We start from the raw sequence: 17,568 nt of genomic DNA, 5'->3' as shown, positions 1-17,568 counted from the left end.
TTCTATATAGTTTTATATCAATAAATACAAATCTTCAAGTTGTTTTCCAAAGTGAAAGTACCATTTTATATTCCTGCTAGAAATATATGAAGGTTTCAATTTCTCCACATTCTCAACACTTGTTATTGGTTGTCTTTTTGATTATAATCATCCTAGTGAGTGTAAAGTGGTGTCTCAGCATAGTTTTGATTTGCATTTCCCTGGTGGCTAATGATATTGAGCAACTTTTTATGTGCTTATTGGCCATTTGTATATCTTCTCTGGAGAAATGTCTATTGCAAACTTTTGCATACTTTTAAATTGGGTTGTTTTTTTATTGCTGAGTTGCAAGAATTCTTTATATATTCTGGTTAATAGACTTAATTTGGTATATTTTTTATCTACTCTGTGAGTTTCTTTTAAACTGTCTTGGTATTTTTTTAAAATACAAAAGTTTTGATGAAGTTCAATTTATCTACTTTTTTTCTTTCATTGCTTCTGCTTTTGGTCATATCTAAGAAACCATTTTCTAACACAAAGTCATAAAGATTTACACCTGTTTTCTTCTAAGAATTCTATAGTTTTAGTGATTGCATTTAGGCGTATGATTCATTCTGAGTTAGTGTTTGTGTATGGTGTTTATTTTGGAGAGGGATGAGTGGTACTCTTTTTTTTCTTCCTCCCAGCTACATGGGGAAATAGGGTTCTCTTAAAAGCCGAAATATGGATTATGTCGTATAATATAGGTAATTTTATTATATATTCATATCATGTAATGATATTTTCCATCAACATTCCAAATAGCTATAAATTCCTTAACATCAAATGGCTGTGAAAGGGCCAATTATTTTTATCCTATTTGAATCCTATTTATTTTTTTCACCCTCAAGATTTATGTTAATTATAAAGTTAATGTGCAAAATTAAATTAGATTTTCTTATTTTAGTTAACCTCCTGGTATTTCAGTTGAGTAATCTGATATCTTTTTCTAGGTTAAGGATTACGAATTTACTACAGAACCGTACATCTAATTTTTGAGTTTTTGATCATTGGTGCCACCCATACTTCTCTAATAAGGCGCAGATTTTTCCTGTTTTATCTTTGAGAAAAATTAAGTTATAGTGACATTAATTTCAAAGGTTGTTTGATTTATTAGAAACTACAAGTTTTGAGGGTTAGTAACTACTTCAAGCTGGATGCTGAAGGATCAAATAAGAGGGTCAAGTTAGGTGGAAGTGGGAACTTCTGCCTCCTTTGAGGAAAAAAATGAAAGTTTGGCACAAAAATGAAATAAAGTAAGTGATTTATTGTAAAACTTGGAATTTAGTAAACAATGTTGAAAGCATTCTTGTCATTTTTACTACATGTTTATGTTAATTATACTCATTTCTTGATGAATAGAAATTAATTTCTGAGTTAATTTCTTGATGATTGGAACGAGATATACAAATAAAAGAAGTCAAAGTCATTACCTTCTCCTTTGTTACAGAAGAAGGATTAATCCCAAGTTTTAGGGGGAAATTTGACTTAGTTTAAAAATGATTCTTATTGATACCTTTGAGGAGTTCCTTTTCCTAGTTAGAAAAAAATAATGTGTAGACCTGGGGTAGTTATAATGAAGCCCTATCATGTGTTACATTATATAGTATTTTAATTATAGGTTAAAATTGGAGTAGAGTATTGCAAACCTTTTTCACACTATATTTAAATGGAAGAATGGAATGACTAACATGGAACCTGTCCATAATGAATTTAGTGAAGGAAGTAAACTGGAAATATAAAGAACTATAATACTAGGTAGAATGTGCTCATTGCTATAAAGTGCTGTGGGAAGACAAGGAAGGCAGAGATTAATACTTATGAGGGAGAAAGTATCAGAAAAGCTTCCTGGACAAATTGCAGCATGTTTTGGCTGGGCTTTGAAGGTTGAAGAAATTAGGTAAGGAAATGGATTGTTTCCATGGAGGAAGTTAGATGATTAGGGGCGTAGCGGTGGACCAGCATAAGCCATGGAAGTCAGGTGAAAGAGAGCCTACCCTTTGGGCCAAAGTATAGGCTGTGTGAGCGACTGACTGTGGGACCAAGACACTTAGTCTCAGGTGCTACATGGAGGGTTTGGAGTTTAGTTCATAAGCCTTTTGTTCTAAAACCTTTAAACAAATTGAGCAGGAGAGTAAGAGATAAGGGATGTCTTTTAGGGAAATTACCTTAGCTGTAATATGTAGGGTAAATTAGAGGAGATAGAGATTAAATAGGGGTGGCTAGTAGGAGGTTACTGAATGTTCCATGCTAGTGTGGATTTAGGCTTCAACACAAAGGCAGTGATGATAATAGTTGAAAAAAATGAATAGTTCTTCATGACTGAGAGGAATGGATACCCTATAAGGTAAGAATTCAGAGGGAAGAATAAGTGAGGAGATATGTGTAGAGGGATGACAGCTTTGAATATGTAGAATTTGCAGTTCTGACATGTCTTTGGGGGAAGAGGAAATGTTAGAGCTCAGAGGTAAAGGCTGAAATATTAATGTGAGAGTCAGTTACAGAAAGTAAACGGTGAAGCTATGGGGGAAGTTGAGGTCCCCAAGGGAGAGGTGGCTGATAGAAATTAAAGAAACAAATGCCTCTATTTAAACTTTTCTCTATACTGACCCAGTGCTTACATAACCAGAAAAAGTTCCTTTTTTTAATGTAATAAATTGCAGTTGATTCCCTATTGTTAGTACATGTCCCGTGGTTTTTGAATTTTTCATAATTTGGTACACAAATGGTTGCTTATTGTATTGCAAAGTAATTTTAGTAGTCATCACTAACACAGTGCTTATACAGCGCCAGACTCTGCTCCAAACACTTGCCTATTCAGTGTTAACTTATATTTCATTCAAGGCAAAGATAACTAATGCTTCATCAAACTAGTGAACATCTGTTTCAAAAGCATTCTTAAAAACATTCAAAAACAACATTTTTAGGGGATACCTTTTAGCATGAATGTGAAAAACATGGTATATTTGACCAGGTACTTCCTTAAAACAATTGAAATACATTTTTGCCTCCTCTTCTGTGGTTTAAAATGCCTTCAACAGGTTGAAAGAATTTAGATAATTTGTTTTACAGAGAGATAAGGGCCTGACATTTAACACAACCCCAGGTGCATGTGGTTTCTTAAAAAATGTCAAAAAGGTCACATGATTGTATTGTACAAAGTCAGAAAAACAAGATCTTTTAGAGTGTCTTAACTGAAATGGAACATAAATAAAAATTCCCAATATAAAAAGCAAGAAATTGCTTATAAATTTTCTTTTGTTTTTTGGTCTATTTTTGTTAGTTATGGAGTTAAAAACATTTTATTACATAATTTGATAAACATTTTGTTTTAAAGTTACTCAATGTGAAAGGCTAAATTTATTTCCATGCTGACTTTACAAAGTGAAGTGTAGCACTAGTAAAAATTCCGTGTTTTAATAAAGTATGTTTTTAAAGTATTTAAAATATTATAGATTTGTTTCAAATGCTAATGGTGGATTTCATCACAATAGAAATAATTTTTTTTTCTGAAGCTAATTTATCCACTTTCAATAATGATGCTTGTTAGAACCACTCAAATTGGAAGTTGTATAGCAATGTGTAGTACATTTCCTTTTGCAAAAAAAAAAAAAATTCATATATACAATAGTTTCACACTTAATATTTTATAAATTTAAAGGGTGAGTATAATGAAGACTTCTCTTAGCTCGTAATGTTTCATCCATTTTGAATGTTGACTGTTAGGAAGACTGAACTAATGAGACGTAGCTGTTGATCTTATTTAAGGTTATTTATTCTAAATAGCTCAATATTTGTTTTTGGATTGAAGGAATGTGGTTCAAAATCACATGTTCAATGAAGGAATTACTTTTTCTCCATAAGCTTATTTTGTTTTAAACCATAGTTATTATATATGTTTCTTTAACATTATTATTGTATAAAATATTGTTTTATAAACAGGAAATGACTGATCTTCATGTCCCAAAAGGGAAGATAAGTATTCTGAAGATCTATAAGGTTTATAAACAAGGAAATGGAGCCACAAATTCAATGTTAGAGAGGATTAAAGCGTCCCTAGCTCCTCATCCTATACCCCAACTGTGCCTTTGACCACAACTGAAGGGCTAGAGTCACATCCTGTATAACTCAATGGGAGTTGTATTTCCTTGGGTATAGATGTTTGTCGTTGTTTAATATATACCTCAGGAAAGTGTAATTTTACTGAGTGTATTCATGAAGATGTGATAACCTGTAATTAAAATATATTAATTTACTTTTTTGTACAATAATTACAACTATAATAATTAAAATAAAGAAGGCACCTATAATCCTAACTTTTTATCAAATAAGTTTTCCTCCCCTATTCCCTTTCAGTCCTCATCCAATAACTGCATTTGAGATATGTGAAATTTTTATTTACATTTCCTGGGGAGTTTATTAGCATTGAATTCTGTTCATTTTGAGATTTACTTCTGAAGTCCAGGTCAGCTCCTGGCTACTCCCAGAAAATATTCCAAGAAAATGTACTTATCAAGTACAGAAGAAGGAAACCTGCCTTCTGAGGTTGGCTGTCTCATTGGCCATCAATAGGTTCCTCTGATAACAGAACAATCCTAGGTGTCATTGACCGAATAGGATATTGAGACCCAATATAATGTCTATCCTAAACTGTGGAATGCATGCTTCAGGATTTTTTTGGATTAGATCTAAATTAGGCTTTCTAAGTGTTGTACACCGCTGAGATTTGCTCACAGTTGTGTTTGTTTTTTTTTTTTAAGTATATTTTATTGAATATATTGTTACTACAGTTGTGTTTTGATTGGGAGGAAAACGGCACAAAATAGTAGAGTACCACTTGAACACAAGCTTTTATCTAACTGATATGTGTGTGTGTGTGTGTGTATCAGTATTTTATAGATTAATTTTATAACCTGATTCACTTTCCTAGTGAATAGGTAACTGGGTCAGACATTGGAGTATAGATTTTTAATACTTTCAATAGATATGATACTCATTGTTTAAAAAACTTTCTAGAAGGTATTAGGTAATCTAGAAAGTAATTGAGTTAGAAAATACCATCCCCAAATTCCTATCCTAGGACATTAAAAACAGTATGAAATCAAATGTATTGATAGTTAATGGTATGAGAGGTCACTCAAACTTGTATCTTTCCCCTGGAAGTGGAGTCAACTTTGTCCTGGTTATAGGACATTTGAGCCCTTTTTAGCCCAGCTTTCAGCCTAAAGCCACACTAGATCAATAGCAAGACTTTCCCTGATCTGATACTTAATTTGCCATTTGTGAATTCATAGATGGGAGAGATAGGTCATTTGGGGGTTTGGTGATTTCTATGCATTAGACTACTTCTTAAGCAGCAGATGAGTGGAAATTCTGTTGCCTGTCGCAGCATCAGGAATGGGAATTATCTATAAGGTGAGTATACCATATATAATTTTGTGTGGAAAATTTAAGTCAGTTTATGCATTGAGTCAGTTTAAACTGATGGCTATTGATGATGGGAAATGATACCTCTTTATATCTTAAAATAATGTAGTGTATTTATTTTATGTATTTCAATAGCAAAATATCTTGAATTCCTAAAAACTCCATCTTTTCTCAGCAAGACCAGAATTAGTTAAAAATATAGTTTGTCAGTTTCGAAGCAGATTTTCAATGGTCAATGGTAACCCAGTTTGTATTTCAATATGAAGCTCTACTCCAGTTTGAAAGAGGTTCTGAATTAGGAGGAAACAAAATGACACCCCAAATTACTTTTTTGATCCTCTTAACAATCTCTCTTTTTATAAGGCATGATAATTAGAGTTTATCAGTTTGTTTGTTTTTTTCCTTTTTACAGGAACCCCAGTGTATTCAGTGGCGTGGGGCCCTGATTCAGAAAAGGTTCTTTATACAGCAGGCAAGCAGCTGATCATTAAACCTCTTCAACCCAATGCTAAAGTTTTGCAGGTACTTCTCAGGCTTTTGTAAATTGTCAGGATTTGCCAGACTGTTAGGTGAGAGGTCACTTTCTTCTGGGTGGTCTTTTTACAGTCTGAGGATTTTAAGTGTGTGGTTTTATCAGCCTTTATTATAGAATAGGGAATATCTGATTATGTTTCCAACAAGGTTCACTTCCTCCTTATTCCAACTCACATTATACCAGTAAATCATAAATGTGTTTTGTGTTACTAAATTGTCACATGATTTGGCATGATTGGCAATTTAGCAGAGTCAATCTCAAATGTATACATTTGAGACAAAACAGGACAAAATCATAAAACTTTAAAAGCTTGTTTAGACTGTTTTTTATTATCATCACTATCATCATCCTCCTTCTCCTCATCTATTCAATACACTTGGGGTTTCTCTAAGGCTCCAGCATTCTTTCAGTGTTTTTGGAATGGAGGGGGAGACAATGTAGAACAATTTAGAACAAATTAGGTGTATATAATTATACCAATTACATAGAAGCAAAACAATGATGGCAGTTAAAACAAGTCAGTACAAATTCATGGAAAACCTTTAAGCCTATGTCTGGAATTTTGATGTTTGATTCCAGTGTTAAAAGGAAGAATCATTTATATGTTGATAATGACACAGTATAGTGTGGTAAATAAGAATATAGGCTTTGGAGTCAGTCTCCTGGCTTCAAGTGCAAGTTATAAAGTATCTTTGAGCCTCAGCTCTCTTAGGTCTTAGTTGTGATACTTGATAAGATTATTGTGAGGATTAAATGAGTTAAATTTCAGAGTGCATAGGATAGTACATACAATAAATGTATTGAGTTTGTACAGAAAGCAGTTGATATAGAGGAATTGTTATTGATGCTATTATTAACTTATCTCTACCTTTTAATCAGTCCCTAATAAACTAGATCTAAGGAGGCCAGAAAAGATATGTAAAATAGTAGGTACTGGTTAAGGGATTTGGTGCTGGAGACTGATATGCTACAGCAGGTTATAAATGTGTTTTACGAAGAAGCATCAGATTTAACAGTTGAGTAGATACAGATTTGGGGGAGTAAGGAGATAGAAATGACTTTGAGGTTTCATATTAGTAATTTGTATATAGATTATGCTATATATATCATATAGTCAGCATGGATTTACATTTTTACCGCATGCAGAACAGTCTGTTAAGAACTGTGGGACAAACAAGAAATAAAAGATTTAAGTTCCTCCTCTTAGGTAACTAAGGAAAAGAATTTGGGCAAAAGGAAGAAGCTGGAAAAGAGAACTCATTCTAACTAACTTTAGCCAAAGCTCTACCCTACCACTTAAACTCAGGAAATCTGCTATGAAATTTCATAGCAAAAAACAGGCAAGATGAATCTTTTAGTTTACAATTATGTGATTTGGAAGATGCTTATGTCACCATTGATAAATTAAATTATAATTTAGTGGTTTGGTAGAAACTTTGAGCCAGGAAGTAGTAAAGGAAAGGAAAAGTATCTAGTGTCAAAGTTCAGCTAGAGTAGAGGAAGAGTTAAAGTATGATTAGTAATAGTGCAAATTTTCTATTCCTTTTAAAATACTAAAGCTGTGACAATGCTCCTTGAGCATAAATATATACTCAAATCTGGATTGTCCACAAAAAAGAATGCTTAATTAATTCTTGCTTGTAGAATACAGTTCAAAAATATACATCTCATTTCCCATAAGAGCTGTAGGGGTTCAACTAGAGACCCAGAACTTGGTTTTATAGTGAGGAGACATTTTTTATTTATTCCGTAGGTGAAAATGTAGTGCATACCCGCTATATACCAGGTAGTATGCTACCTGCGAGATATTCAATGTGAAACAGAACATTTTCTGGTATCAAGGAGCTTGTTCAAAAGAATTTTATAAAATGACTAACATTGAGAAATAAGTGAAAACTGTACATTATATGTAATAGTAAATATATGTAGTATATAAATTGATATCCTAAAGCATAGTACAGTTAATCCTTGAAAAACACATGGGTTAGTGGCACTGACCCTTGCACAGTCGAAAATTCAACTATAACCTCTGGTGCTCTGAAACTTAACTACAAGTAGCCTACCGTTGATCAGAAGCCTTACCAATAACATAAACAGTCAATTGACACATATTTTGTATGTTATATGTATTAGATACTATATTCTTATAATAAAAGAAGCTAGAGAAAATACTAAAATCATAGGAAGATAAAATACATTTATTGTATTTATTGAAAGAAAATTCGCATGTAAGTGGACCCACTTAGTTCAAAATCATGGGTCAATTGTATAAGGGAACTTTAAATCATACTTTGTTCCTAACTTTTGAATATTCATTAATTTTTGTAGCTTTAAAATGAAACTCTCAAGAATCTCTATGTGTATGTCTAGCTATATATCTCTGTCTATATATTGTTACTTTTGTCCTTGCAGTTTATTTTAGGACATTGGGTTAATTTGTCAGTAAATTGTGAGAATTATTGCTTTTTAACATATATTATCAAAACCTAGGTTTTTGAGAATATGTATTTTTATATCTTGAATAAAACAAGCTATGAATTATTCTTATTTGGGCCTAATTTAATATTTTATTCTGTATACATTGGGAAGGGTCTATAGAGAGAGCCCTTAAAATCTGTCACTTTTTGATATGAAGTTAATTGACTGAGATATTAATATATACCTTAGAGGCTTCAAGGAAAATTCTTTTTTCAGGTATATTATTCTGCATCAACATGGTGAAAGATAGCTTTTTAATTACATGTGTGGTAATAGCTAAATGGGTATATTAATTATATTTAAAAGGAACTAGTATAAATAACCCATGGACATGGACAACGGGGTGGGGATTGACTGTGGGAGAGGGGGTGGACTGGGTGGGGGGGAGCAATGGGGGAAAAAGTGGGACAACTGGAACGAAAAAACAATAAAAATAAATTTTAAAAAATTAAAAAAATATATTTAAGAACAAGAAAATATCCATGCTTACTTTCTGGATTGCCAATTTCTGGGTCACTTTGTATACATTCATATATGTATGTATAGAATATATAAGTGTCTGTGGAATACATCCTTTTGTATTATGGAAAATGCAGCAGAAGGTTCTCATAGTTGTTCAGTGACTTCTCTAGAGACAGGAGGGTAAAGAGAATGAAGCTTAGGAGAATATACAGAAGGGAATGAAAAAAGTACTAAAGAAGGTGTTCATATAGTAGAAGTTTAAAAAAAGAAAAGAATTAATTAACAAGAATGAAAGCAGTATCAGTTACGGAATCAGCTGTACAAAGGAGAACAAGCTTTGGGTTTAACTAAGTTTTGGAGTATATAACATTCATTCCAGTCTTAGCACACAAATATCAAACTTGGAATAGTCCAATAGCAGGTGACTTTCCATCTGGAATTCAGGCATCTGAGGAAATTTGTAAGGATGTAAGCTATATAGTGGATGTCATAGGGCTAGGTACTTGCATTAGTGCAAAGTAGAAATGAAACAAGCAAGTGAAGTTATGCATAATGGCTGTGAAAGGAAGTTGGGAATCTCCAAGGAGAAAACAAGAGAATCATTAGAAAGAGGCAAAATGTCTTTTCCTATTAAAAAACAAAAACAAAAACAAAACTTTTCAGTGCTCTTGAAGTTATAATTAATGTCTTATTTTTTTTCATAGTGGAAAGCTCATGATGGTATTATTTTAAAAGTCGATTGGAACTCAGTCAATGATTTAATTTTATCTGCTGGTGAAGACTGTAAATACAAGGTATGTTTGAATTAATCACCTGGCCGAAAGAATCAAATTTAGGTGAAAAGTATATTTAGCATCTAAGAATATTCTTTTAGTCCTTCATTTTTGCCATGTCATTTAACTCTAATGACTTAGCAAATCATTATTTTATAATTTTAAGTGGTAATTTAAAGTTCTGACTTTCTCATTGGCCGACCTCATTGACCTATTGAATTTGATTTAGTAAGTACCAACATAAATACAACTTCTAGTTTTAGTGATTCCATTTAAATCAACTCTATTTTGGTTTTTAAAAATCAAGATTATTAGTTCATTAAACATTTATGAGCTTCAGACCAAAATAATTTGGGGGGAAGGGTAAGATTTAATGTATCTGTAGTAAGAGAAAATTTAATTGAAATAAATGCTTTTAGAGAAAGTTGATAGAGCATTTGTTGGACAAAAAGAATTTAAGCAAAAAAGCAACATCTCCAAACTTTATTACATTTAAACAGACTGAAAATGGGTAGGTTTTATGTTTAATCAGAGATTTAGTAACTTAAGAAAATTATAATGTTATCATAATATATATATCTTTTGAGATATTCAGGTTTCAAGGAATACACCTTTCTCCCCCCTTGTGTGATAGTAAAGACATTTAATTGTTAATATTGTAAAGCAATGATTTCTGAATCTTTACTTGATACCTCACTGTAGGATAAATTTGTTTATAATAATGTGGTGCTGACTGTTATAAAAGATTTTTAAAAATTTGCTTTTATAGGTGTGGGATAGTTATGGCCGTCTTTTGTACAATTCACAACCTCATGAGCATCCTATTACCTCAGTTGCCTGGGCTCCAGATGGAGAATTATTTGCTATTGGCTCGTTTCATACCTTACGCTTGTGTGATAAAACTGGGGTAAGTTACAGTTATAGTGGTGAGCAATCACAGATGTGCTGTCATAAATGTGGTAATGCACAACACACCTGGTTCTCGATCTTTTTTTTGTTAAGTTTCCCAGCAAATTGCTTTTAAAAAAAAAATTGTATTTTTTCCATTACCATTTATTTTGCTACATGGTTCTCCATCTTTAAAAAACATTTCCAATGATTGCATTTGACTGAATCTTTCTGATTTGTCTTCCTAATATACTGGTTCAATTGATTCCAGATTTATGGAACCAAACTCTTTTAAGTTTGAAGAATGGGTATATTCTCTACAATTTGTCTTTCTGGAAATACTTACTTTAAGCATGATTATACAAGATGGTAAAATAGCTAAATATTAAAATTTATGCTCAATCATTAATCATTATGGAGAGTTCAATTTTAAACTTTTCAAAATTATCAAATAATTTTCATACAAAAGTTTTGATAGCATATTTTTGGTAAGATACTGGTAGTAAATTTAAAAACTAGTCATTTTAAAACCTAAGGACTTTTTTTTGTTGTTGTTGTTATGAATTCCATGTTTGAATATCTGTGAGACTTTTTCTTCACAAGAGACTATGCCTTCTGTCACACAAATTCTGTATAGAACTTAAGCAAACAGCCAAGCTCAACAGCATTTACCAATTGTACTTGAAGCATAAATTGTTTCATCAAAGTGCTCCAGAAGCAGCAGTGTTATATGGGTGGGGCTATTCCGTACTATTTTTAACTATGAGGAAATCACATAATTTGTTCTGTGGCTTAGTTTCCTCAATTGCAAAATAAGACCATTAACTTAGAATTTTTAACACTTTATAAAATGATCCTGTTAAGTTTTCTGTCTACTTGTTGTCTGTTACATAAAATATAAAGTCCTCTGCCTGGCTTTACAAATTCTCTGAAACCTGGTGCCACAACTCCCTAATTTCTATCTGCTCCACTCAGGTCAAACAGTGAGTCATGACTCTTCTCTGTCCTCACTAACTTCCTCAGTCTTCTTCTTTCATGGAATGCTCTCACCCCTGTCTTATACTTACTGAGTCTTATACTTACTGAGTACTACCCATGTTTGACTTCCTTTCGTGGTACCTTCCATAGATGATCTAAAGTGTTATCTATTTTTCTAACTTCTCATTTAGGCCTCTTTTTTTCTTAGTTATAACATCAGGATAATGGAGCAGGTGATATCATTTTCACCTGATTTTCTATCAGTGATTCTAAGTCTATAGAATATATACTTGCATTTTCACAATGTACTGTGCTCTTATATTGTCCACTTTAGATTTATGCATATTATTTTTGACTCCCTAGATAGTTTATATTATCCCATAGCTTAAGGATTCTGTATTATCTATACAACACAGTAGTTATTTAATAATTCAATTTAAACATAATACATTTTTGCCATTTTGATGAAAATAGTTAAAAATTTTTAAAGCTTGGAGCATTGGGTTGATCTGAATAAGTGAAGATTTACTTTATTAAACATCCAACCCATGTTTAGAATGTTAATAATCTGGAAAACTTTCTAAAAGGATTTTTGTTTTTTTCAATAGATATTAAATATATACTACTCATGAGAGTATTTTAGAAACTGGGGATGGAAAGCTGTTAAGATTTTCATTCAAATTGTTGACAGTCTAGTAGAGATCAGACTATAGGACTTAGAGTACAGTGTGGTAAGTGCTCTACAGGAGGTTTGTTTAGTGTAAGCACTGTGAAGGGGTGGCAGGGCCTAACTCTGCCAGTGGGACATTAATAAGAGAGCTGAGGCTTAAAGAATTAGTAGTTCTCCAAGTAGTTGCAGGCAGAGGGAAGCTCTTGTGCATCAAAATATCAGAGTATGGTGCTTTTGTGTAGTGTCAGTAAGGGTTTACATAGGGTAGTATCAGGAGATAATACAGAAAAGACATTCTCAGGCCAGACCTTGTTTGCCATGTAAAAGAGTTTAGAGCTTAATAATTTTAAATCTAATTGTTTTCCCTGGGTCCTTCTTAAGTGTTGCTGTGGGGTGGAAAACAGGTGAGGGGCCTGAGCTCCTGGTCCTCCTCTTCCCCCACAACCAGAGAAGCTACACATTGATCAGCTTTACTGTTAACATCCAATGTAAGATTTCCTTCGAACAGCTAAAGCAATGCAGTTGGAAAACCATTATGTTAGTCAGTACAGAACCATGGATGCTGGGTAGTAACACGATAATATTCACATGTTGGAAATACTGCTTTGGTTTTAAAGGAACGGTGGTGCAGGCACCAAGTAGGGCCTACTTTCAGGTAAAATGTTGTAAAAAAATGGAAATTCACTCAATACGTTCCCTTCTTTCAACTATTGACTCCTCTCAAGTTTCTGCCTGCTCTTTTTAAAAAAATCAACTTTATTGAGGTATAATTCACACACTATATATTTATCCAATTAAAGTGTACAGTTTACTATTTTTATTATATTTATAAGATTGTGCAACCACGACCACACTCTATTTAGAACATTTTCCTCTTCTCTAAAAGGAATCACATACTCATTATCAATCGTTATTTCTTCCTAAGTCACCCCCAGTCCCTGGCAATTACTAATCTACTTTCTTTTTGTATGAATATGTCTGTTCTCACCACATAAATGGAATAATACATTATGTGGCCTCTTGTGGCTGGCCTCTTTCACTTAGCATAGTATTTTTAAGGTTCATCCATGTTGTAGCATATATCAATACATCATTCCTTTTTATGGACAAATAATATTCCATTATATGAATATGATATGTTTTGTTTATCCATTTATCAGTTCATAGACATTTGGTTTATTCAGTTTTTTGTTATGAATAATTCTGCTATGAATATGTATAAGTTTTTGTGTGGATATATGTTTTCGTTGGGTATATACTTAAGAGTAGAATTACGGGGTTAAATAGTAACTCTATGTTTAATTTTTTGAAGAATGGCCAAACTTTTTTCAATTTGGCTATCTGTCTGCTTTTGATTTTTCTCCAGTCTTCAAGTACTTGTTTTTTGCATTTTGTCTTAAGTATATAAGTGTTATCAGTGAGAAGGCTGGTCCGTTAGCAGCTATTCTATTATCATTCTTTACATATTAACATTTTATTTAAAACAATTGATCATGATTTAAAAATTAGCTTTGCACATTTGAGAGCTATTCCAACTACTACAATGATTCTCAAGGTGGAGAGGGAGAGCTTAGCTACCCGGTTGAGATTCAGTGTTCAAGGAATTGTTCAGGACAATAGCCAGATGACAGGGATAAGCAGTTCACAGCACAAATGCAAATGGCCAATATAAACATGAAAGGATGTTCAATTTAACTAATATATAAATATAAAATAAAGAAATCACGATGTGTTTTACCTAAATAGGTTGGAAAGATTAACAATGACTTAAAAAACCTTGGGTTTACTCAGGTAGGAGTAAATGAGCTCTCTCATTTACACACTGTTGATGAGAATGTGAATTGATTTAATCTTTTTTTTTAGAGGGGAAGGGAGGGAGAAAGAGAGGGAAACATCACTATGTGGTTGCCTTTTGCGCACCCCGAACCAGGGACTTGGCCTGCAACCCAGGCATGTGTTCTTGAGCACCCCCAACCAGGGACTTGGCCTGCAACCCAGGCATGTGCCCTGACTGGGAATCGAATTGGCAACACTTTGGTTCGCACGCTGGCACTCAACCACTGAGCCACACCAGCCAGGTGATTTAATCTTTTTGAAGAGTAGTTTGATCATACGTATCCAAGTGTCAGTACATATTCCTTGACCTAGGGATCTCAATTATAGAAATTTTCTCTAAGAGATCATTGTACAAGTACACAAAGATGTATGCATAACAATTTCACCATAGTGTTCTAACAGTAAAAATTAGAAATAAATTAAATGTAGGAGACTAATTAGGTTATTATTCTTTATACCTAAAATTAATTACCCTCAACTCTTAAAAATGGGGAAGAAGGGTTATGTTTAAAACTGGAAAGATATCTGTGATATGTTATTTAATAAAAAGACCAGGTTTTAGGAGAGCATTTTATTCTAGGATCTTACTGAGGTAAAATAGAATAGCCATATTTTTAACTACCCTGCTAAAGATACACCCATGGGTGCTATATACTATATCTTTTTCTTCTTTTATGATTTTGTATAGTGTGAACCTTTTTTAATGAAAGGTATCAACTGTACAGATGCAATAAAGACCTTTAAAATATTCTCCAATAAAAATGAGCAAAAAAGGAGTGATGTCACAGAAAATGGTGAAGTAGGTAGCTCCAAGAATAGGTCTGTTTACTCAAGCCACCATTTAACTGGAAAAAATGTCAGATTCAACTCTTTTAGAGCTCTAGAATCTAATTTAAAACTTATAGCAACCAGAGGAGATGCTTAATGAAGAAAGAGACCGCTAAATTTTGATAAGAAAGCATTGTGGCATGTTTTGCTTACCTGCTTACCATCCCTCATTTGCAGCATGGCAGTGGCCCCGGGGAAGGTCTGGTGCAGCTTGCTGATGCCAGATGGGACAATATGAACCATGTTGTCAGAAAATTGTGGTTGTACTTCTTGACCTGTCTGGTGGTTCTCAGAGGGATTGACACAGAAGCTTGTCTTTGTTTTGCCTCCTTTGGAAATCTCGCAGAGCTGGAGTGGCTTCCCAGGTGGCCTCTGTCAAAAGCAAAGAAAGTATACCCAAGCCACCTGGGGCGAGCGTCAGACAGACCAAAAAGCCTAGGAAAGAGGTGTCTGAAGAGGAAAATACATGGCAGAATAAAAGCTTTGGAGGGTCCTCATGTACACCGAGGAATCCAGAGCGCAACACGCATGCCCAGAGCCAGACAGTCTCAGAAAAGACTTGAGGGGACGCTAGCCTTGTATCACTGGCAGATCTTTGGGCAGAGCTTTGTATCACAAGCAGGACATGAAGGCTAAGGAAGAATTATAGGTGGCCTGGCTAAGTGTTGCCAGAGTGCTCCAGCTCAGAGCCAATTGGCAAAGAATGGGAGAGTATTTTTTTTCTCTCCTTTGGCTCTGTCAGGTCACAAGCTGACCCCTGAGATAACAGAATGGAGACTTCAGTGACCACACATGAAAACAATAGTCTTGGCAAAAATAGTTTGGAAAGTTACTAAATAAACAATGAATGCAGCCCTCAAAAAGCAACAACAGCAAACCTGGGGAGCAGGGACCATCTGATTTCTAGCGGTAACCACATTATAATATCCAAAACATCTATTTTTTGACCAAAAAATTACAAGACATACAAAGAGGCAAGAAAGTATGGTCCATTCACAGGAAAAAAAGAAATAGAAACCATCCATTAGGAGGCCCAGCATTGGACTTAAAGTCTTTAAAGACAAAGACTTCAAATCAGTGGTCTTAAATACGTACCAAGAGATATGTCCAGAACAAGGTCTGGACAAATAGAAAAGATCAATAAAGTGATAGAAATTATAAAAAGGGACCAAATAGAAAATCTGGAACTGAAAAAAAAATGGGCAAAGTATAAAAGAAGTGCATTGTAAATATCCCCAGGACCCCCTAATGTGCCCAGTCTCTTCAATAATGAGCTTCATGCAAATAAAAATTACAGAGCAATGCCATTTCCCACTTAACAGAGAATGGGAAGATGGGCCTCCTCATAATGCATTGAAGGGAGCATTTATTGGTGCAACTTTTCTCATGTATATTTTGGCAAAACCTATCAAGATCCTTGAAATTTTGACACAATTATTGTACTTTCAAGGAATTTTAAAAAATGTATTGCATGTTAATTTGCTCATTTAATTTCATGTTTACTAATTCCTTCACCAATATTTGAGTCTACTGCATGCCAGTCATTTGCTCTAGGTGTTAAAAAGCTGTAAACAAAGTAAATTCTCTGCTCTGAGTTTTTATTCCAGTAGATGAAACTCTATAAGTAAATAAACGAAATGAGTATGTGATATATTAAATGGTAATACATGCTACAAAAATAAAGCTGGGTATGAGAGATGGCATTATTTGAGGTGTGATCAGGGAATATCAGTCACAAACCAAATGTACATTATTGAGTTACTGGTAAAATAAATTATGGTGTATATGAATTACTTATGGCAGAAAAACTAAAAGCCATACATAGTATTGTAGTTTTTCTCTGGATTCCGTAAGTTTTATTTTTACCTTTGATTTTGGAAAGACATGATTCAAATATGTAAGGTAAAATCTTTCAAATTAACAGTTAGAAATAAGTATGCAGAATATATTAGTGGATTACATTATATTAAATTAAGTGTAATAGAAATCAAAGGAAATTTTTGAATATGTTAGGTACCTTTCAGCACAACTAAATTACCTTTTTACTTTTATTTATCAGCAGGTGGTGCTGTTGCTTGTGTAAGAGAACTTACTGCCATTCTTATTTTCTCTGCGTGTGAATACCGTTTGTCATTATCATAAAAACATTACCTACCCTCTCTTCATTTATTCTTCCATTCAATTAAAATAATTGCAATGATTATTATATCATCTACAGTATCTAGTCTTACTGTTATATGTAAATTTTCATTATCAGTTATATGTCATTTTTAACCTTTTTTGTCTCATGGCATACATAGACTAATAACTAAAATTCTGTATACCCCCCAAAATCTGACAAAAATAAGTATGATTTTGATTCATTTGCACTGGATGGCTATGGTCATGATGGCTGTTGATATTTCTTAAATTTGACAATCTAAGGGAAAAGAGGTCAATGTCCCTGACTAAATAGTCAGATTTTGCATGTTATAAAAATTCTTGCAGCACACCTGTGGGCCAGGGAACACTGGCTGATAATTGCTGATTTATATTAACTTCTTATTTAGGACAGTCTGCAATTTGGTAATTCTTGGTACTATATGAGAGAGAATATTGATTTTAAAAATCAGTTAGTGTACCTTAAAGAAATGTAAGAAACTTTGCATCTATTTTCTCTTGCACCTGCCTTAATT

General features: G+C 33.4%; 1 protein-coding gene across 1 annotated transcript in view; it reads left to right on the top strand.

Annotated features, from left to right (window-relative positions):
* IFT80 (intraflagellar transport 80) overlaps window positions 1-17,568 on the top strand; it is an 82,999-nt gene that overhangs the window by 18,158 nt on the left and 47,273 nt on the right. Inside the window, exons 4-6 of the mRNA XM_090273076.1 lie at window positions 5,858-5,967; window positions 9,625-9,714; window positions 10,463-10,600. Of these exons, the coding sequence (XP_090129202.1) occupies window positions 5,858-5,967; window positions 9,625-9,714; window positions 10,463-10,600 (338 nt within the window). The remainder of the gene's footprint in view (window positions 1-5,857; window positions 5,968-9,624; window positions 9,715-10,462; window positions 10,601-17,568) is intronic.

The sequence above is a fragment of the Furipterus horrens genome, unplaced genomic scaffold, assembly GCF_987537825.1.
Source record: "Furipterus horrens unplaced genomic scaffold, mFurHor1.1.pri manual_scaffold_1, whole genome shotgun sequence".
In the NCBI taxonomy this organism is placed as follows: domain Eukaryota; kingdom Metazoa; phylum Chordata; class Mammalia; order Chiroptera; family Furipteridae; genus Furipterus; species Furipterus horrens.
The sequence above is the reverse complement of the archived record's forward strand: the minus strand, read 5'-3'. Positions and strand labels throughout refer to the sequence as shown.